General features: G+C 42.8%; 1 protein-coding gene and 1 long non-coding RNA gene across 2 annotated transcripts; both read left to right on the top strand.

Annotated features, from left to right (window-relative positions):
• The first annotated feature begins 791 nt into the window (after positions 1-791).
• LOC141016496 (protein NLRC3-like) lies at positions 792-11,861 on the top strand. The gene is made up of 7 exons (XM_073490922.1): positions 792-1,286; positions 1,655-1,804; positions 2,155-2,274; positions 2,616-2,782; positions 7,070-8,858; positions 9,881-10,072; positions 11,555-11,861. Exons 2-7 carry the CDS (start codon positions 1,674-1,676, stop codon positions 11,772-11,774), a joined length of 2,619 nt encoding a protein of 872 aa, XP_073347023.1. The 5' UTR covers positions 792-1,286; positions 1,655-1,673; the 3' UTR covers positions 11,775-11,861.
• Positions 11,862-18,842: 6,981 nt separating this feature from the next.
• Positions 18,843-22,007, top strand: LOC141017590 (uncharacterized). The gene is made up of 2 exons (XR_012180661.1): positions 18,843-19,015; positions 20,181-22,007. It is a non-coding gene; the product is annotated as an uncharacterized lncRNA (long non-coding RNA).
• The last annotated feature ends 817 nt before the right edge of the window (positions 22,008-22,824 follow it).

Below are 22,824 nucleotides of genomic sequence, written 5' to 3'. Positions count from 1 at the left end.
GCCCTCCATTGTTTTCATTGATCAACTATTTGACCTTCTCTTTTCAAGGTCCTCAGCTTTGTAGTCGGCTGCAAATAGACTGTTGAGCCCGACTCATATCACCACCGTTTGTTTTTCCTAATGACTAAGTTGTAAAATGAGCAGTGCAGTGTATTAGTCGGGCTTTTTGTCGAGATTTGGACAGAATAAATCAAAATGCCCACGTTGGGGCTCGTGCGCAACATACAAGGAAAACACAGACCAAAAACGACAAACAAAAAAGTTTACTATGTAAATACGATACAACGATTTCTACTATAGACAAGGAATTAATAGATTTTACGTCATATTGTTTACTAATTAATGCATTTGTGAGGAAAACGATTCAACCGGAAGTGCATTCGCGATTTTATTTTGAAATGTATCCCGTGCATTTCCTGTCCTGACAGTGGAGCTCGTGCAGAGTCCAGAGAGGCAGCTGGCAGCCTGATCTGTCCAACTACATGTACAAGACCCCAGCTGAGGTTTGTTGTCAGCAAACTGTCGCAGTATTTTTCTGAGCCAACAGAAGAGCAGTGGACTTCTGTGAAACATCTGCTAAGATATCTGAAAGGCTCAGTTGAAAATGAATTGTGTTACAGGAAATGTGACGATGAGAAACTTGGGCTACGAGCACAGTGACGCAGACTGGGCTGCTGATGTAACTGACAGTTACTACTCAAATGTGCCACCAGAGGGAGAATCACTTTCCCTGCAGTTGCAACACGTGTAATATAAGTTAATCAATATAGAGCTTATTATTTCATGTTGATAGTGTTTGTGTGGCTGTGGTGGTTTAGTTAGTCTTTGACCTTTTAGATTTCAGCTCTTATAAAAGAAACCCTCTTTGTTTTCACTCAGGAACGCAGGAGTTTTACCTGTTTGGGTCATTGATTAATATTAAAATGTCAGTCAGCCACAGGCCCAGATGTTGTATGGTAGTAACACATCTGTATGTATTGTCTGTACATTTATATCTACATGTTGCTGTAAAAAAAAGCCTATTTGTTGAATTTCCTCTGTGGATTTCCAGAGTTTGTGACAGAGAGTGATTTCTAACTGAGGTGTGTTGTTTTTCCTTCAGAGAGCTGCTGATTCAAGATAAGGAGGGTGTGACTGCTATCAGACACACACACACACACACACACACACACACACACACACACACATAAACTCACCTGACTTCCTGTAAGGAGGGGGGGCAAAGGTCAGTCAGACTCCATTTTGAGACGAAGAGCAGAAGGAGAGCAGCTGGAGTCTGAGGCAGGGTGAGTGTTAACAACACATTGTGATTATTTACTGTGACTTTACTTACTGTGAGTCAGTTTTCTCCCTGTGGACTGTGGAGGAAAGAAATGTTGGAGTCAACTCAACACTTTGATTCATCTGTGGACACAAAGTCCTGATTGGCTGAATAATCCTCTTTAAACCTCCAGTAACCCAAGAAAACAAGCACAGGTGTGAAGAAAAGTGACCAGGTGGACTTCTGGCTGCTTTTATTATACTGTATAATGTGTGTGTGAAGGGGAGAGAGAGTGTGTGTTACTTCCTGCTCTCTCGGTCTTGTGCGACTCTTGAACAAACTTGTTTCCTGATTCTTGTGTCCTGAGCTCACAGCTACTGTTTCACCTCTCAGACTGACTTCAGAGCAGAAGATGAGTGTTTGTGTGAATGAGGAGGAGGACAGAGCAGAGTCTCCAGTATCCAGCTGTCTGTCTATGAAGAGTGACCGGTCCAAACATCATCCTCCAGACTTCAGTAATGAACCTGGACCATCAGACTCAGAGTAAGACACCTGATACTAACTCATTTATGTGACTTTGTTCTGTTCCCTCTCTCACTGCCGTGCTTTGTTCTGTTGATTTTGTATTTTTATATTCAAAATTCATGTAAAATGTATTTTCTACCTAAATCTAACAGACTTTTCACGGCTCATGTTCCTCTTACTATCTGTGGCAGCTGTCAGTCTCCTAAAAAGCTGAAATCTGATCTAAGAGGACAAACAGAAACTTTGAAAGCTCCTTTTCATCAACAGTAGCAGTAGTTTGTGTGTTTAGAGCTTCTTAAATGACTTTGTCATCAGAGAATTTCTCAAAGATTCATGAGATATCAACACAAACATGTTGGTGTTTGCAGAGTTCAGTCCAACAGACAGAGAGCAGAGTCTCCAGTATCCAGCTGTCTGTCTATGAAGAGTGACCGGTCCAAAGATCTTCCTCTAAACTTCAGTAATGAACCTGGACCATCAGACTCAGAGTAAGACACCTGATACTAACTCATTTATGTGACTTTGTTCAGTTCCCTCTCTCACTAACGTGTTTTGTTCATGTTGTGTTTGTATATTTCAACAACAATGTATTTGCTAACTAACTTTAACAAACCTTTTGGGGCTCATGACAGAGAGATCATTCGTCCCATCGTCCTCTTAGTGCTGTCAGTCACGTAAAAAGCTGTAATCTGATCAAAGAGGACAAATAGAAATTGTTAAACTTCTTATTTATGGACAGGAGGAGTTTGCTCCCTCTATGAATTTGTGATTAGACTTTTTTCAAAGATTCATCTGATATCAATACAAACATGTTGGCTCCATTCTTCAGTAATGAACCTGGACCATCAGACTGTGGACACTGGTTCTGCAGACAGTGCATCACATCATACTGGGACCAGTCTGCTTCATCAGGACTCTCCTCCTGTCCCCAGTGTGGAGAAAGATCCAGAACAGGAGCTGGACTGCAGACAGCCAGTCTGACCAGCACTGTACAAAGTAAGACTGTATATCTGTCTGCTGATGTCTTCATGTCTGAACACACTACTTGTTGTTTCACAGTTTTTCTCGATTGTTTACACACATTTTCTGAAATCATGCCTCATACTCTCAGAACTCTACACACAAATCAAAACACACACACACACACAATGATGCAAACCCCTCAATTCTCCTGCAAAATGAAACTTTACATTCAAAACAATGTTATTTCTTCTCAAAATGGTATTTTGTTTTCAAATGACACACACAAACCATCATATGAATAGACATTTATAAGAACCAGTTGAACACTGATGTGCTCAATGTAAAACACTGATGAATGGAAAACACTTCTTCTCCATTCATTATAATAACTTAGGCCTTTTTTTGTTCAGTGTTACACTTATTACAGACAGTACTTACATAAGTGTGTTGTAAAGTATTTGAGAATATTGTTTTTATACTCAGAACACACAAATACACGGTAACAAATATATTTTATTTTTCCCACAAAAACAATGTACACAGTGTACATCCCAACCAACACAAAGTTGCACATACAGTGGTCTAAATACAAAACAACAGAAGAATTTACTGTATACAGTTACAGTAAAAACAACTATGCTGCATCCTCTCTTCTGTTTCGGTCTGGCCACAGCACCTCATCCACATCACAAGCAATGTTTTCCCTGGCCAAGCAGCGGGGGAAATATTGCCTAGCATGGCGCATCCAGCCATGAAAAGCATCAACTGCTATATCTCCACATGCGTCTTCCATAGCTTGGAGAAGGGGTATACGCGTTTGTGGATTTCAGTCATACACTTTCCTTCTCCAGGCAGAAAAAAATTCCTCAATAGGATTGAGGAATGGAGAATATGGAGGGAGATAAACAACTAAAAAGCGTGGGTGGGCAGTGAACCAGAGCAGCCCGGTGGAAACTTACGTTGTCCCAAATGACAACGTACCTGAGCTGCTCTGGGCCGTCTATCTGATCTGGTGGAATGAGTGTGTTGTGTAGGGTGTCCAGGAATGTGATCAGATGGGCAGTGTTGTAGGGGCCAAGGGCAGCATGGTGATGGATGACGCCGTGGTGGGTAATCGCTGCACACATTGTGATGTTCCCTCCGCGCTGGCCAGGGACTTCAACAATGGCACGCTGGCCGATGATATTCCTTCCCCTCCTTCGTCTTTTTGTGAGGCTGAATCCAACCTCATCAATGAAGATGAACTGGTGCTCCACTGCAGCCACCTCCAGCTCAAGGACTCTCTGAAACACACATGACAATATCAGAAATAGACATGGAGTGGTCACTATTGTGAAGCACAACCATTATGATTACAATACTGAAATATGTATAATTTATGCAGTGTTGAGAGTATGCATCAATTGTGGGATTGTATAGGACTCACTTGCACATAGTTATATCGCAATTCTTTGACTCTTTCTGATTTGCGTTCAAATGGCACCCTGTAGACCTGCTTCATCCTCAGATTATTTCTGCGCAAGACACGGTCCAGTGTTGATAAGCTTACCCTGTCAATATTTTGAAATATCTCATTGTTTTCTATTGTTTTTCTTTGTATTTGCCGTAATGTTATGGCGTTATTTTCTAGGACCATGTTCATGATTTCAGTTTCCTGTTCAGGAGACAGAAGACGTTCCCGACCACCTTGTGTTGGTAATCTTTCAGTTCTGCCATACAAATAGTAAAATACTGTAAATACTGTGTAGGAATACAAAGTAGGAATACATTTCCCAAATACTTGAAACATACTTTATTTTTACAGTCCTACAGAACAGTCCACAGGCAATACTGTACTGCTGTACTCATTGAGTACTGTATTGATATGCAGTGCTGCAATTTTCTAGTGAGAGTAGATTTCTTACCTATTCTCATTTCGGAAAGTCCGGATGATGGATGCTACAGTGTACCTGCTCAAATGTGGCTGTACTCTTTGCCCAGCCTCCCTCATTGTTAGACCATGGTTGACCACCTCGTCAACCAAAGTGGCTCGTATCTCATCAGAGCTTACGGTCCTTGGCCTTCCTCGTCCTCGTCCTCCTCCTCTTACTCTCACTCCTCTGGCTCTGGCTCTGCCTCTATTTCCAATGTTGGCATCCATTGCTCCAAAACAGAAGAGCTCACCTGTTGCCCTTTTATGCTAAAGCTCTGATTGCTAATTGTAAAACTGTGTGACAGGTGTTTGCCCATGTGATGAGTCAGTGTGCATAGTAGGGCAATTAACTCAAAAATTTTGAATGACAGTGTGTTCCTGGTGAAAACGAGATTTTCTTCATGAAAATTGTGACAAAAGCAGAGAATTGTGTGTAGTGTTTTGAAAAAAGTGTGTTTTAGAACTGCAATTTGAGTGTAAAGCAGGAATTGTGCTTGTAGTTTAGCAGAATTGGTTCAGGGGGTTGGTGCATGAGTTACATGTTGTGGTCATTGTGTCTCAAGTACCAGTATTTGTGTGTAAACAATTGAGAAAAACTGTAATACATTTGTTATGTCTCACATTAACCAATCAGAGAGCTGCTTGTTCTCTGTATGCAGAGATGGAGATGGAGAAGTGTCAGACAGCAGCTTGAGACAAAACAGCACTTTAAACAACAGTCCACATTAGCTTTCCTGCTAACATCTCCTCCTCCTCTAACTTACAAACACACACCTCGTCCTGCAGATCCACTTGTTGAACAAGCCACCGAACAAACATCCAGTGAGGAAAAGTGCACTGCTAACATCTATTTTCAGGCTGCAGCAGATGCTAATTAGCTGCTCAGTGTCAGCACATTAAACAGCTTCAAATGTAACCTGCTTCATTACAATACGTTCATTTAGCCGACGTTTTTATCCAAAGAGACTGAAAATAACTGACTGAACCATGTGGATACAACATGAGTAGATCACATTCATCAATTATGCTAAAATGGTTCAAGAGCTACAACTAGAAGCAATAAGAGATCAAGAGAGAGATTGTTTTTATGGACCAAGGTGCCGTCTGAACAGGAGAGTTTTCAGTCTGAACAGGAGAGTTTTCAGTCTGAACAGGAGAGTTTCAGTCTAACAGGAGAGTTTCAGTCTGAACAGGAGAGTTTTCAGTCTGAACAGGAGAGTTTTCAGTCTAACAGGAGAGTTTCAGTCTGAACAGGAGAGTTTTCAGTCTGAAGTTGTGAGTTTTCAGTCTGAACAGGAGAGTTTTCAGTCTGAACAGGAGAGTTTTCAGTCTCACGGGAGAGTTTTCAGTCTGAAGTTGTGAGTTTTCAGTCTGAACAGGAGAGTTTTCAGTCTGAACAGGAGAGTTTCAGTCTAACAGGAGAGTTTCAGTCTGAACAGGAGAGTTTTCAGTCTGAACAGGAGAGTTTCAGTCTGAACAGGAGAGTTTTCAGTCTGAACAGGAGAGTTTCAGTCTGAACAGGAGAGTTTTCAGTCTAACAGGAGAGTTTTCAGTCTGAAGTTGTGTCGAGTTTCTTCTGTTCTGATGTCACTGGGGAGTTTGTGTCACTATTGTGGATCCAGGACATCAGACAGTCTGGATCTAGTTGAGCAGTAGCTGGTCCTCCCTTGTAGTGAGGGAATAACAAGCAGTCAGCAGCAGCAGAGTGTAGTGGACGGGCTGAGGTGCAGGTGGTGGTCATTTACAGGGGCCAACCTGAGATGTTGTCCCTCAAGCAAAGGAGTTGAGTTCAAGAAACAGTGCTGTGCATAGAGGTGAGCCCAACTAAATCTAGTTGGTACCGCCCCACCTCCGGCACCAGCACCTGTTCCTTCCCCCATGAGGAGACACTCCCTGTCCTGAGGACCAGTCTGGGATGCCAGGAATCAGCACACCTGCCTTCTTTTGCATGAGACTGGCACACACCCGACCCCAATGCCCGTCCCTGCTGGTAGTCAGCCCACAGGGTGGCGTCTCCATGTAGTCAAAGGCCAGACACCAGATATTCACCAGAGACCTCCACTCCCAGGTTGAGCTCCAGAAAGGTGCCCTGATGTCTCTTTCCTGGTTCAGGTGCTGCAGCACCTTTGTGGCTGATTCATAAAGGCTCTTTGAATCACTCTCAGTCCGGCTCCTCCTCTGGGGCTAATTAGCTTTGCGAGACCCTGCCAGGGGCTAATGCCCCCGACAACAGAGCTCCGAGGATCACAGGGACACACAAACCTCTCCACGACGTTAAGGTGGAGAGAAAGACAAAGAAAACAACAAACATGTTCTTATACTGATGGTTTTAACTTGTAATGAAAAGACCATTGACTGCTGATTGTCACATTGTATTTTTTGTCTCCCACTTTTGTCTCTTTTTTCAGTGAATGTTGGTCTGCAGGAGGTTTTCCATGAACATAAGATCAGTCTGAGGAGGAGATGTGAACGTGTGACTGAAGGAAGTGATGAAACAGGAAGTGGAACCCTCCTCAACAAGATCTACACTGAGCTCTACATCACAGAGGGACAGAGTGAAGAGGTTAATACCCAACATGAGGTGAGGCAGCTGGAGACAGTTTCCAAGAAGGAGACCTTCAGTGAAACTCCAATCAGGTGCTGCGACATCTTTAAAGCCTCACCTGACCAACAGAGACCCATCAGAGTGGTTCTGACCAACGGCGTCGCTGGCGTTGGAAAAACCTTCTCGGTGCTGAAGTTCACTCTGGACTGGGCAGAGGGCTCCGAAAACCAAGATGTCAGTCTGCTGGTTGTGCTCTCGTTCAGGGAGCTGAACCTGATCAGAGATGAGCAGTACAGTCTTCTCAGGCTGCTCCATGTTTTCCATCCAACATTACAGAAGGTGACAGCAGAGAAGCTCGCTGTCTGTAAACTTCTGTTCATCTTTGACGGCCTGGATGAAAGCAGACTGTCACTGGATTTCAAGAACCATGAGGTCGTGTCTGATGTCACACAGGAGTCATCAGTCAGCGCGCTGCTGACAAACCTCATCGAGGGGAAGCTGCTTCCCTCGGCTCTCGTCTGGATAACTTCCCGACCTGCAGCAGCCAATCAGATCCCTCCTTCACGTGTTGACAGGGTAACAGAAGTACGAGGCTTCACTGACGCCCAGAAGGACGAGTACTTCAGGAGGAGGTTCAGTGATGAAGATCTGTCCAGCAGAGTCATCTCACACATCAAGACCTCCAGGAGCCTCCACATCATGTGTCTGATCCCAGTCTTCTGCTGGATCACTGCTACAGTTCTGGACCACATGTTGACTACAGACCAGAGAGGAGAGCTGCCCAAGACCCTGACTGACATGTACTCACACTTCCTGCTGGTCCAGACAAAGAGGAAGAAGCAGAAGTACGATGAGGGACGTGAGACGAGTCCACAGGAGCTGACGGACGCTGACAGGGAAGTTCTTCTGAAGCTGGGGAGGCTGGCGTTTGAACATCTGGAGACAGGAAACATCATGTTCTACCAAGAAGACCTGGAGCGGTGTGGTCTTAATGTCACAGAGGCCTCGGTGTACTCAGGAGTTTGTACAGAGATCTTCAGAAGAGAGAGTGTGATCTTCCAGAAAACAGTCTACTGCTTTGTTCATCTGAGCGTTCAGGAGTTTCTGGCTGCAGTCTACATGTTTCACTGTTACACCAACAGCAACACAGAGGTACTGGAGGACTTCCTGGGAGGACAGAGTCCCTCAACCCTGGATGACTTCCTGAAGAGAGCCATGGAGAAATCCCTCAAAAGTAAGAATGGCCACCTGGACCTGTTTGTCCGCTTCCTTCATGGACTCTCTCTGAAGTCCAACCAGAGACTCTTAGCAGCTCTGCTGGGTCGGACAGACAACAGGCCAGAAATCATCCAGAGAGCCATCAACAACCTGAAGGAGATAAGGAGTGATGAGATCTCTCCTGACAGAAGCATCAACATCTTCCACTGTCTGACAGAGATGAACGACCACTCAGTCCATCAGGAGATCCAAGAGTTCCTGAAGTCAGAGAACAGATCAGAGAAGGAACTCTCTGAGATCCACTGCTCAGCTCTGGCCTACATGCTGCAGATGTCAGAGGAGGTTCTGGATGAGTTGGACACAGAGAAATACAACACATCATGGGAGGGAAAACTGAGACTGATTCCAGCTGTGAGGAACTGCAGAAAGGCTCGGTAAGTCCAGATGTGATGAACATTAAAAATCCTGGTAAAGCTGAAGCCTTCAGTATTAAAGACAAACACTTTACACACATGCATTATATAAAACCTCAACACGATACATGTTTTCCTCAACAAGTATGAAACCTGCTGATTGAATCAATGATCATCACCAAGCTCAGAGATGAAATGACATGTAGTCGTCTACTTTCCAAAACATTTCCTTCAGCCAGGTGAACTCCACCTGAGACAAATGATCACCCATCAAATGATGATAACTCAATCTTTAGCACTAATTATACTATTGATGCAGTAGAAGAGGCTGAATTAATTTAATGGGAGGTGAAAAGCAGACGGAGCGACAGAATAAAATGCATCAAAGAACAAAATCCACACAAACACATAACTGAGGTAAACACATACGAGTGCAGTTACAACCTACAGTGAATTTACATGAAGCTTCATGAATATAAATCAACTCAAATCTGACACGTTTACATTACAGTCATTTGGACACTTTGTCCTGAACATCAGTTTGGTTCATGTTGCTCAAGGACACTCAGGAGGTTCATTTATTGATTTATTTTCTTGATATAAGACTTTTAAAAGCAGTGACAAAGTGCTGTACACACATTAAACAGCAACACAACGAAAGAGTCACAAGAAAAAGCAAGTTTTACCCGACAACTACAAATATAAATATAAAGAGCACAGAATGAATCAAACAAACCAAAATCAAACATGAAGATAAAAACATCCACATCAGGGTTAAAAGCAGCTTTATTCAAGTGTGTTTTGGGGGCTGATATAAAACGGGGCAGCGATTCAGCCCCTCTGATCTCCTCAGGCAGGGAAAGTCTGGGGCCTCGTGGGCAGAAGGAGCTCAAGTTTCAAACTACAAACCTTGTGATCAATGACTGACCAGCTCAGGCCGACCAACTGACCCCCTGTGCTTTGTGATGCAACATGTATGAATCTGTTTTCACAATAAAGTCTCACATTTCATTGTTTTAATGTTCTTTTATCTGTAATCACAGATTTATTGACCTTGCATTCTCAAAGAGTCACTATGAAGTCGTGGCCTCAGCTCTGAAGTCCAACCCCTCCCATCTGACAGAACTGGACCTGATTTACAACTACGAGCTGCTTGGAAACAAGCTGCAGGATTCAGGAGAGAAGCTTCTCTCTGCTGGACTGGAGAGTCCAAACTGTCGACTGGAGGTTCTGAGGTCAGTTCATGTGTTTCTGTGTATCTATAACATTTAAATCAGAACAGAAGTTTTACATTTCCTTCAGTTCACTTGTTTTCTGGGTTTGTCTGAGCTCAAATCACAACAACTCAGTTTAAAGTTTGACTGCAGATTATATATTTATATCACACACACACACACACACACACACACACACAGAGAGATTTAAATCTCTGAAAAGAAAGTGTTGAATGTTTGAAAAAAGGATGTTGGATGATGTTTAAGTCACGTTGGACAGAAGACACCTCCTCTCATGTATTTATGTGCTCTTCATTGGATAACAGTGTCTCTTTATTTCAATGTTAAAGGATTATTACGTACCTTCTTCATGTATTCTTACTTTAGTTAAGTGCACTTAAAATGAGTCACATGACAACTGTGTCCCGATGAATTCACTTAGAATAAAAATTATAACAGCCATAAAAAATAAATGTAACCATCCACAGTGAATCACAGTAAACCCAACATGTGGTTTTCTACTGACCTTGTTCACAATGAAACTTTAACAAGTCAAACCAATGAATTCAGTGCAATGTTCCTTTAACCTTGTTTTGTTACTATTCACTGTCAATTGACTTTTGTTCAAACACAAACATGTTCCTTTAACTTTGCTCTGCTATTGATCACTGCTGATGAACTTCAGCACCAAAGACCTTCATTAGTATTAAACACACCTGAAGAACTCTTATAGGACCTTTAAGTGGTACTTCATTATGTTGTGGGCCCACACACACACACACACACACACACACACACACACACACACACACACACACACACACACACACACACACACACACACACACACACAAGCTGGCAACCAGTCACGTTGCAGGCCTGGTTGAAGCTGGGGAGCGTGGCGGCCAGATACAGTTGAAGCCGGTTCACTTTGACCGAGCAGAAACAACAGGTGAGTTCTCACCGTAGCAGAGCTCAAGTCACAAGAGTCCCAGTAGTGCAGCTCCAAGCTGAAGGGGATACGCGGCGGCTGATGGCAAGCTGACTGTGGAGGACCCTCGGCCGACTGTGGCCGAATGCAGACGAATGCAGACGAGGAAAAATCATCGGAAACGAGATTGAAAATTCAACTATCTTAATAACAGGAGCTTTAAATAGCAGAATCAAATGTTACATCAGTTTCTGTGGGTTTTTATTTGGCTGCACAACATGAGTTTGTACAGATGGAGCCTCTGGTGGAGCTGCAGAGTTTAAGAGGTGACATCACTACGTCTTTATTGAAGCAGCAGCACGTTGTCATTAATATTAATGAGAGCTCTGTTTCACTTTGTGTGTTTGACAGTGTTGAACCTGCATCCTGTTGGGTTCAGGTGTTTGGAGCTTCATTTTCTAAACGTCTACATCCTGAACCTTCTTCAGCTCTGAACAGATTATTAAACACTGAATGATTTCAAGCAGGAACATTAAAGTCTTTTAAACTGACATCATTTATTCTTTATTCAGATTGAGTTGGTGCAGTTTGTCAGAGATCAGCTGTGCTTCTCTGGCCTCAGCTCTGAAGTCCAACCCCTCCCATCTGAGAGAACTGGACCTGGGTAACAACGAGCTGCAGGATTCAGGAGTGAAGCTTCTCTCTGCTGGACTGGAGAGTCCAAACTGTCGACTGGAGACTCTGAGGTCAGACACCATTTTTTACTTCTGTGCTCAGATTAATATGATGTGAAAGTTGTGTTGACACTAAACTGCAGACATCAGCTGATATTATACTGATCCACACTGAGTATCTTAATGCTGAAGTCTGTTTTCTTCTTCTGTGGTTTAGTCCATTGACTGTGGCCAGGGGCGCAACTACACAGTTTTTTGGGTGTATGCAACATCAATTTTGGCGCCCCCCCCCCCCCCCCCCCCCATCCAAAAAAAAAAAAAAAAAAAAAAAAAAAGCACGTCTCAGTTAGGCTACAGAGTTTTACTGAAACAGACTTCACATATTTCCATACACTATACATATAGTATACTGTATACATGTATGTATGTACAGCTGAGATAGTTTACATTGCAAATTTACAATAAGTACTGTGGATAGAAAGAATTCAAAAGAAAAAGTCTAAAATGTAAATACTTCAGTAAAGTGCAGATACTTCAAAAAGGTACTTCAGAAGCTTAACTAATTACAAGCACAATTGTTACTATCCAGCACATCACATGGCCAGGGATATTGTAGTAAGGAACTAAATAAATGCCAAAATGTAAATACTTCAGTAAAGTGCAGATACTTCAAAAAGGTACTTCAGAAGCTTAACTAATTACAAGCACTTTGTTACTACCCAGCCCATCACATGGCCAGGGATACTGTGGTAAGGAACTAAATAATAACATGCCAAAAATGTAAATACTTCAGTAAAGTGCAGATGCCTCAAAAAAGTTACTTCAGTTATTAGTAACAATGTCACTATCCAGCCCACCAATGGCTGGATACCGTAGTAAGGAACTAAATTGTGACATGCCGTGCCTTGGCACTTGCCCATTTGTCAAGTATGGAATCAAAGGAAATAGACCTGGCCAGAGTATTTTCAATAGAGATCACTGACAGCTGTGTTAATCTGTCATTACTCATGGTTGACCGAAGGTAGGTCTTTATCAGCTTCAGCTTGCTGAAGGATCTCTCGGCTGAGGCAACGGTCATTGGCATGGTCAGGAAAACTCTGAGGGCCACAGTCAAATTGGGGAAAACCAGGTCAAGATTTTCCTGTAACAGATAGTTCAATTTGTCTATAGCCTTTTTGCATCCCTTTAACAGGCGGCTAGCAGGATATATCTCTTGAATTATGTCTCTAGAGACATCACTGGTAGACAGGGCATATGTGGTCACAGATTCCTCTAATTCTGCTTGTGTCATCTGGTCCATGTGGGCTATGAACTGGAATCTTTTGGACACAAGAAACAGATTCTCAAATCTGTCTGACAGCTCCTGGATGACAGTATCAACAATTACATTGAAAACCATGCATCTGAAGTGGTCTTCAGGTTCCTGGTGCAGATGTTCACTGCTGCTGGTGTCATCATGAAACCTTTTTGGTTTTCTGACACGCCTTTGTTTGAATACTGGACATCCGTCCATTTCAACTGCTAACGCTCGTGCAATGTCAACTGATTTCTGGAACCCCTCTTCTCTATAATTGAGCATGAATTCCTTTAAGGAATCAATCATTCTGATAGCCATGTCCATTGAGACATCAGCTGCTTGCAGGGCTTTACTAACAAAGCTGATTTCAGACAACAGGTCATACCAGATTATGAGGCACACAAGGAATTCCATGCAAGTAATTTCTTGAGACAGTGATTTTGCCTCTGAGACAGTCTTGCTATCATCAGAGGTTTCTTCTAGCTGTTCCAAAGCATCGAGAATGCCCCCTAATTGAAAGCGTACAGCTTTCACTGACTCAATTTTCGCTTCCCACCTTGTGTCACTCAAGGGTTTAAGGGTTATGTCCACAAACTCCTGCAAGATATCCCACCTCTTTACGGATGATGAGAAGGTAGTATACAGCCTCTGTAGTGTTCCAAAGAATGTCAGACACACTTTATTTGAAGAGGCTGCATCACATAGCAGAAGGTTAAGACTGTGACTACAGCAGGGGATAAACAGAGCCTCTGGGTATTTCTGTTGCACTAGGGCTTGAACACCTTTGTGTATTCCTCTCATATTGGAACCATTATCATAACTCTGGCCCCTACAGTTAGCAAGATCTAACCCCAGACCATCCACAACAGCTGACAGGGTGTCAGTGAGGCCTTGCCCAGTGGTATTTCTTACAACGGTAAAACCCACAAAGGACTCATGTATCGTTGCTGTCTTGTTTTCGTCTGTGTGTACATAACGAATGATTACAGAGGCCTGCTCTTGTTTTGAAATATCAGGTGTGCAATCCAGTTCCACTGCAAAGTACTTGGAGGCTTTTATCTGAGTGGAAATTGTTCCAAGTACACATTCAGCAATGGAGTGCAAAAACTCATTCTGTGTGCACCATGACAGGTAACTTGTTGTTTCCTTGGAGGCTACCTTTTGTAAATGTGCAGCCATAATCAGGTCATATCTAGCTAAGACCTCAAGAAAACCCAGGAAATTTCCATTTTTTGGACTGCCTAATTTTGCATCTTTTCCCCTCAGAGGAAGGTTTCTTTCGGCCAGGAAGAGTATGCAATCCACCACCCTTGTTAGCACACCTCTCCAGTGTGCCTTCTCACGCTGCAGTGCCCTCTGTATATCACAATCAATGGTTTTCCCTGTGCGCAATCGGGCAGCTAGCTCCTTCCACATGAGATACGCATTGATGTGGGACTTGCTGGTTTCGTGGCTTTGTAGGGTTTTTGAAAGGCACTGCCAATTACTGTACCCTACAACAAGGCGCTTATCTACTACTTTAGCTCCACCAAAAAGCTTGCAAGCAAAGCAGTAGACTTTGTTTGTACTTTTAGAGTACAATAACCAATCCCTACATACCTTTTCACCATTGGACAAAACACGAGAGAAATAAGCTTTAGAAAAGCACCTTTTGCTTTTCTCTGCCCTAGGGTATGGCCCATCAGGACATTTCGGTGGGCCATCCTCTACCATTAGCTGTCTTAGAGTGTCCCCTATCTCGTGTGGTGCAGGCCACTCAGATGGGTCTTGTGGCAAAGTTCTGTCCCTAGTAGCTCCTCTTTGTTCCACCTCCACTTCTTCCTCTGCCTCCCCATCACTCTCTGATCTAGCATTTTCCAAAAGGACACAGTAAAAACACCTGTAAATAACTCTCAACCACCCTGCATTAGGTTTGATTTTGTGTAATTAACACTAAAATGATCCCTACCTGATGTCATCATGGGCCTCCTCCTGCTCTCCGCCTGTTCCTCTCTCCTCCTCCTGCTCTCCGCCTGTTCCTGTCTCCTCCACCTGCTCTCCGCCTGTTGCTGTCTCCTCCACCTCCTCTCCGCCTGTTGCTGTCTCCTCCACCTCCTCTCCGCCTGTTGCTGTCTCCTCCACCTCCTCTCCACCTGTTGCTGTCTCCTCCACCTGCTCTCCGCCTGTTGCTGTCTCCTCGTCCTCCTCTCTGCCTGCTGGTGTCTCCTCTTTCTCATTTCTCTCCTCTCTCTCCCTCATGTCTTGTCCACTAGCCCATTAAACAATCAGCTTAATGACTTTGCAGACTTTCAGCACATATTACACATCTATCTGATTCAGTCTTACCAGTAGGCCTTATCATTCATAATAAAACAGTTAATTAAATTCAGAACATATAAGTGACTGCCCTACACTTCCACCTCGTATTAGACCTACCTGCTACTTCCCCTTTCATTTCCTGCTCCATCTCCATCCTCACACCTGAATAAAATTGATATCATAATATATAACATTATATTGAAGTGATTCTCTAGTTACATCTGGGCATGAGCTAATGTTGCCTCTGACAAGGGAATAAAGGTATAGGCCTACAGTAGTATTGTGTCAAGAAGATTCATTGTAAGTCATTTTGGCTTAGCCTGCTCTTGGTGATATTCATGAAAATGTCAGACCGAGCAAGTAGTGTTAAAGATAATAAATAAGTACATCTTTACATCTGATTTCACACACACCATGTAGCCTACGCAGCCACAAACTCCAAACCACAACACTCATGGCATGGCCTGGCAATAGAAACGCCCACCTAATGTCGGGTATTATTGTTAGGTGACCTGCATGTAACGTTACTTTCATCCGACTGTTTGTGAAGTGATTATCATGAATCATATCAGATGCTAGCTGCTAGTCCGAACGTCGTTTCACACATAGGCTAATGCACGACGCCGCCCCACATAACAATCAATATGACAAACGGTTTCTAAATCCTTACCTATAGCTCACTGTGTGTGCATCAGCATGAAATCACGATTCACTACAATTTCTGTTTGTGTGACCCAACGAAGTTATGTTAGCCAGCGGCAGGCCAGCAGCACAGCAGCATCTAACGTTAGCTTTGTTTTCATTTGTCATTTGTTTCATTGTAAATTAGTTCATACCTGTTGCTGTCTGTCATCCATTTCAGCATTTTCTGGCGCATTCCCTCAGACGCCTTCTCCTTTTCTTTTTTCCTCTTCCTACACTGTGCACCTGACAACTTTTTTGCCTTCTCCATCTTTCTTCAAACACGCCTCACCACGTCAATGTCAACTATCCAAATAGCTACTAAAAGTGGACCCTCAGCAGCGCCCCCTCCCCACCTCCTCCCTTAACTGGAGCTTACAAGTACTAAAAGCCTTAAGGCGATTGAGGGCGCCCACCACAGTAACGTCGATTTTATAGCACTTTGCAAATTTACCAGTGGCCAGCCCTTATATTTTAAATATATTTTGAGAATAGTTAATTAAGAGCGCAAGAATATATTTTATCCCATCCTTGTTTTGGCGCCCCCTCTGGCCGTGCGCCCCTATGCACCGCGTATAGTGCATACCCCCTTTTTGCGCCACTGACTGTGGCAGAGCAATGTTGAGCTGCACATTTAAAACCTTCATATAACAACATGAATAATTCACTCTGAACATCCTCAACTATTGATTTTCATCTCAGATTACAAATCATGTTTTTTAAAGTGTTTTTTAAAGTGATGAGAAAAATACATACTACAATGAAAAGTTAAATAATCTCTATTTTAACTATCAGACAATAACAAATATATTCAGAATCGTCTTTTTACAACATTTTAATGAAGCTTTGTGACGTTTATACTGACTGAATATTTAAATTGTGAAGTTTCATCATTTATTCTTTATTCAGATTGTGGAGCTGCAGTTTGTCAGAGATCAGCTGTGCTTCTCTGGCCTCAGCTCTGAAGTCCAACCCCTCCCATCTGAGAGAACTGGAGCTGAGCAACAACAAGCTGCAGGATTCAGGAGTGAAGCTTCTCTCTGCTGGACTGGAGAGTCCAAACTGTCGACTGGAGACTCTGGGGTCAGTTCATGTGTTTCTGTGTATCTATAAAATGTCATTAATTTACATGTTTTGCTCTCTCTCTCTCTCTCTCTCTCTCTCTCTCTCTCTCTCTCTCTCTCTCTCTCTCTCTCTTGCTCGACCACACACTCTCCACACACAGCACACGTGTGGTTGTTTATCTCAACAAGGAAACTAGCTTTACTTGAGAAAGGCTGCAGGCAGCGAGACAGAAGACTGCTGAAAGGCAGAAAGTGAAATGTTACTTCAGAGCGTGGAGGACGAGACGACTCTGGCTGTTCCCACTGACCAATCAGTGGTCTGCAGTGTGTTAGCTCCACCTTTTAGCGTGGGATCAGTGCATCAGTGAAGCTAAACGTGTTCATAGCTGTTTCAGACAGCCAAAGGTGGAGCCAAGAGCTGCTGGAGGCTCAACAATGGGTTAAATATGGAGGTAACTTCTCACATGTTCTCTCCTGGAAGACATTGGTAGTGTTTCACTCAGTTCATATTTCAAAGTGACAGAAATAGTTGTGTAACAAATGAAAAAGAGCTGAGAGAGAAGTTGAAACCTGGGCTCTGTCTCACCTGCACTCAGCTCACCAATCACAGAGTGAGGAAGGTGTTAATGTTTGTTTGTCACTTTTGTAAAGTGACAGAAGTTGTTGGACACAGACCCCCTAATCTGACATCAGAAAGGTGTGGCCCCCCGCAGAGATTTAAACCTCTGAAAAGAAAGTGTTGAATCTCTGAAAAAAGGAGGTTGGATGATGTTGAAGTCACGTTGGACAAAAGACACATGAGTGTGATGTGATCTCTGATTCAACACACTGCACGTGTTGAATGTGTGAAACTCTGAAGACAAACTTTAATAACATGAAAATATTACACTGCTGATGAATTATAAGTGCGACACAATTATCTCACACATACTGTTGTTGTTCTCACATGTTTAAATCCATTTGAATATTTACTTTAAACCGGTTAATACTTTGAAAACATTATTCAAACTGTTTAAATCTTAGTTTTCATGTCATCAGCTCTGAAGGGGATTTGACCACATAGATTCTGTCCTGATTCACACTGAGCATCTTGTTCTGCTTCATATTTAAAACATATCTAATATAACATCAAACATTCAGCACTGATTTATTCTCCATCAACCTCTTCATCATTGATTTGCACTTTTCCTTCTTGCTTCTGAAAGTAAAAACACAAACGTTGTGTTTTCTTCTGTCAGACAACAACAAACGTGTGTTTGTTCCAAACCTTTCTGATGATATGTGACGTCTGTACTGACTGAAACACTTCAGCTCAGGATGACTTTTATCTGAAAGCTCCTGTTGCTGAGAGAGTTGATCTTTGAGTCTCGTTCCCGACCCGTCAAATTCTGACGCTTTGGGACGGCGGCCGACCCGACCTACAATCCCAAAGCGTCAGTATTTGACGAGTTGGAACGAGACTGAAAGTTCAACTATCTTAATAACAGGAGCTTTAAATAGCAGAATCAAATGTTCCATCAGTTTCTGTGGGTTTTTATTTGGCTGCACAACATGAGTTTGTACAGATGGAGCCTCTGGTGGAGCTGCAGAGTTTAAGAGGTGACATCACTACGTCTTTATTGAAGCAGCAGCACGTTGTCATTAATATTAATGAGAGCTCTGTTTCACTTTGTGTGTTTGACAGTGTTGAACCTGCATCCTGTTGGGTTCAGGTGTTTGGAGCTTCATTTTCTAAACGTCTACATCCTGAACCTTCTTCAGCTCTGAACAGATTATTAAACACTGAATGATTTCAAGCAGGAACATTAAAGTCTTTTAAACTGACATCATTTATTCTTTATTCAGATTGGAGAGCTGCAGTTTGTCAGAGATCAGCTGTGCTTCTCTGGCCTCAGCTCTGAAGTCCAACCCCTCCCATCTGAGACAGCTGGACCTGAGTAACAACGAGCTGCAGGATTCAGACGTGAAGCTGCTGTCTGAACTTGTGGAGAGTCCAAACTGTCGACTGGAGACTCTGAGGTCAGTAGAGAGTTGGAGTCAGTCCATGCTGGTTTCAGCAGTATTGTAATAAACACAGTCAGTATCAGAGTAAAGATCCAGCATTTCCTGCTTTCCTCAGTGAAGCTGTGAGAGGAGAACGGTGACAGGCTTCAGGATTGGACAGAAAGAGATAGAGGGGGAACAGTCAGCCAATCAGAGGAGCCAGAAGCTTGTTGTGATCGTGTGTTTGAGTTGAAGTGAAGACGACTGTTGTTGTTGTGTTCATGTGTACAGGAAGTAAAGCTGGATCACAGCTGACAGCATCACAGGATGTGTAGAGACAGTGTCCTCATCCATCAAACTGTTGTAGCATCAAATCTCTGTTCTCTCATTTCAACACTGAACAACTGATCAGTCCATCTTTGTCACAGCTCTCAGGTCTACGGTGGCCCTGAAGGTCAAAACACAACAACATCCCACAAAACATCAAACTGTCACCAGAGACTCTGGTTCTGTCCAATAACAAACAAGAACGCTGTCCCACCTTTTCCATAATCTGAAGTGTGGTTGTGTTTTGACCTTCAGGGCCACCGTACAGATCGCTCTGACTGAAGCCTGCACATCACTGACTCTTATTTCAGAGAACCGCGGTTACATTTAGTAACCATGTGGTCTCCTCACAGACCAGAACCTCTGCTGAAGTCCAGTAACCACAGCTGGTGTTGACTGTTCAGTCTCTGTGTGAACATGTAGGAGCTTTAACATCAAATATTTATCTGTCCGTCTGTCTTTAGTTTTATCCAGATGTTTTTACAACAGACTCCATATTTACATGTTTGTAATATTTAAAGCAGATGAAATGTTCAGGTGTGACTGAGACTCTGGTTTTTAACAGCAGTGAATCATCATCAGAGTGTTTCTGCAGTGATGATGCGTTCAGGGACTCTGAGCAGTTTATTTCACTGTGTGCTTGAGTGAAACCTGCAGAGTAAACACACTTGATGTGTCTGCAGGTCTGTGAGCTTCACTCCAACACGTTAACATGAGCTGAAAGGAAGCTGGCTACGCTACACAGCCGCTCCACTTGTGGTCTGAACAGGACTGAAGTCCTGCTGGTCTTTATATCACTGACTGACAGCTGATGGAGGGAGTCTCTGTAGACACTCATGTATCACTTCTGCTGTCTCTCTGCTTCTCTCATCAGGTGGAGGAGGTGGTGATCTCTGTCAGAGTGATGAGAAAGGTGGAGGTGTTGAGAGGATCAGCTGTGTCCTGATGATCCAGAGAGGTTGAAGCAGCACCATCAGCTGGTGGGTGGAGAGGCTCTGACTGGGCGGAGAGGAGAGCTTCATCCAGCAGTGACTGACGGACCAATCACAACACGTGGAGATGATGTCAGTGCTGCAGTGTGAACTGCTCTGAGATCAGCTCCACTGTCCAGTCCAGCATCGTCCCTGTTTCCTCTGGATGTTGTAGGGACACATGTCCCTCGCCTCTGCTTTTAATTGAGGCTTTGTCTTCTGAAAGGCAAACACTCCTCTACAGATATGAGCTCTCCTCTTCACCTGGCAGGGAGGACGTTGTTGTCTTTACAATAAAACCGTGGAATAGATGATTCCCAGGAGACCATCTGTCCTTATTTACAGCTCTACACACCATTTGTCCTCTTTCCCCCTCAAGACAGAAACACTCCTTTCCTTCAGGTCCATCGAGGTTCATCATCAAATGAATCCACTCTCCAGACATCAGGAGGAACAGACAATCTTGTGTTATAGTTTCATGTCTTTGCAGTTGTGTTAGATTAACAAAGTGCTGACAATTGTTCTCTGCTGATCTAATTAAAACACACACACACATTCCCACAGTGAAGGTCTGGTGACGCCCACCTTCTTGGAGTAATCTTGGTTGACAGCTTAATAATTTATAGTTGTGTTGTTCTTATCTTTTGCGCTCCACTGTGAAGTTCTCTACACTTCTCCAGATTTCAACACGGTTCTGAACAGCTATTAAACCAGAACCTCATCTTCTGAATTTTAACAGATTATGAAACAGGCAGAAAAGTTATTAAAACTGATTTTTCTTACACTTCCCTACGATTAAGATTGAGTGAGATGAATGTGATGTGTAAAAACGCCCTGTGGTGAGTCCTGGTGTGATCGGGACAAACTGTTCAATCATGTCGTTAATACGTTTGGATTATTACCAGTGAATGTCTCTGATGTGCCCTGTTTAACAAGTATCAAGCTGGAACTAAAAGAAATATGAGTGGTGACTTCTACTGTATAATCAAGTGTGTTTAGATGTTCTGATCCAGTTTTAATTCCTTTGTGGATGTTAAAGTGGTTTTAATAATGACATATGATTTGGTGTTGGACAAAGTCCACATATGAAGCCGTGGTGACATTCTGGGGAAGGTGAAGCGGTTTAGCAACGTTTCAAACTCTAGTTTAGTTTGAGTCCGTTCCTGTGAAGTTTCCCACTTGTTATCTCCTCTGAGACAAACAGCGGCCGCCCTGCCCCCAGGCCCGCCGCCACTCGAGACTACAAACCAGAGACATCACTTCTCTGCTCGCTCCAAACTTTAACTCTCTTCTCTCTCCAAACTCTTCTCTTCTTTAATGTTTCCGCTCTTTACTTTGAGACTCGCTTCAAGACAGCGATCTCTGCACAAAGTGCTCACGTGTTCATTTTTCTCTCTTTTATATTTATGGCTGTATTGATTCATCTCTTAAGTACTTCAACTTACATGAAGTTTCTACCAGAACCAAGTTCTGCTTTAATTAAGAGGAAGTGAACTTAATTGCAGCTTTTAGCTGAACAGAGATTCAGTCACTTTTGTTCCTATTAAAATGACTCTGGTCATATTTAAATGCTGTCACCCAACTAACCCGTGATCTCACCACCTGCACATGTTCATATACCCGCATTACTTTACCGGGTCCACATTTCCACTTACCTGTTGTTGTTCCTTTAAATCGCCATTTCATTCATTTACCCTGAATTATCTAGTTAATAAACATATTTAACCGTATGTCGTCGTCTGTGCAGGTTTGTTTTTAATGTGGAGAACCGATGGAAACTGTGTAGAAGTCACTACTTCAGTTATGAGATTGAATGAATTGATCTGAAATTGATTAGAATTGATACAAATTAACCTGGAATGTGATTAATTTCATCGGGATTATTCAAATGGATAAAACAGCGGAGGTGGTGCCCCATTAACGAGTGTTTTATTAATGGCCAGTGATTAATAAATGACATGTATTATCAGTGTCTCTCCTACAATGTGACAGAGTGTCATCAGTGTCTCTGGACTGCTCTGCTGCATCTGCCAAGCAGCCGTCACGTCAGGAGCAGACACAATAATGAGTTAATTACTCGTTAACTTAGTTACAGAGTGAGTAAACGTACTTAGTTACAGAGTGAGTAAATGTACTTAGTTACAGAGTGAGTAAACGTACTTAGTTACAGAGTGAGTAAATGTACTTAGTTACAGAGTAACTAAACGTACTTAGTTACAGAGTGAGTAAATGTACTTAGTTACAGAGTAACTAAACGTACTTAGTTACAGAGTGAGTAAATGTACTTAGTTACAGAGTAACTAAACGTACTTAGTTACAGAGTGAGTAAATGTACTTAGTTACAGAGTGAGTAAATGTACTTAGTTACAGAGTGAGTAAACGTACTTAGTTACAGAGTAACTAAACGTACTTAGTTACAGAGTGAGTAAACGTACTTAGTTACAGAGTAACTAAACGTACTTAGTTACAGAGTGAGTAAACGTACTTAGTTACAGAGTAACTAAACGTACTTAGTTACAGAGTGAGTAAACGTACTTAGTTACAGAG

This window comes from Pagrus major, chromosome 1 (assembly GCF_040436345.1).
Source record: "Pagrus major chromosome 1, Pma_NU_1.0".
Taxonomy (NCBI): Eukaryota; Metazoa; Chordata; class Actinopteri; order Spariformes; family Sparidae; genus Pagrus; species Pagrus major.
The sequence above is the reverse complement of the archived record's forward strand: the minus strand, read 5'-3'. Positions and strand labels throughout refer to the sequence as shown.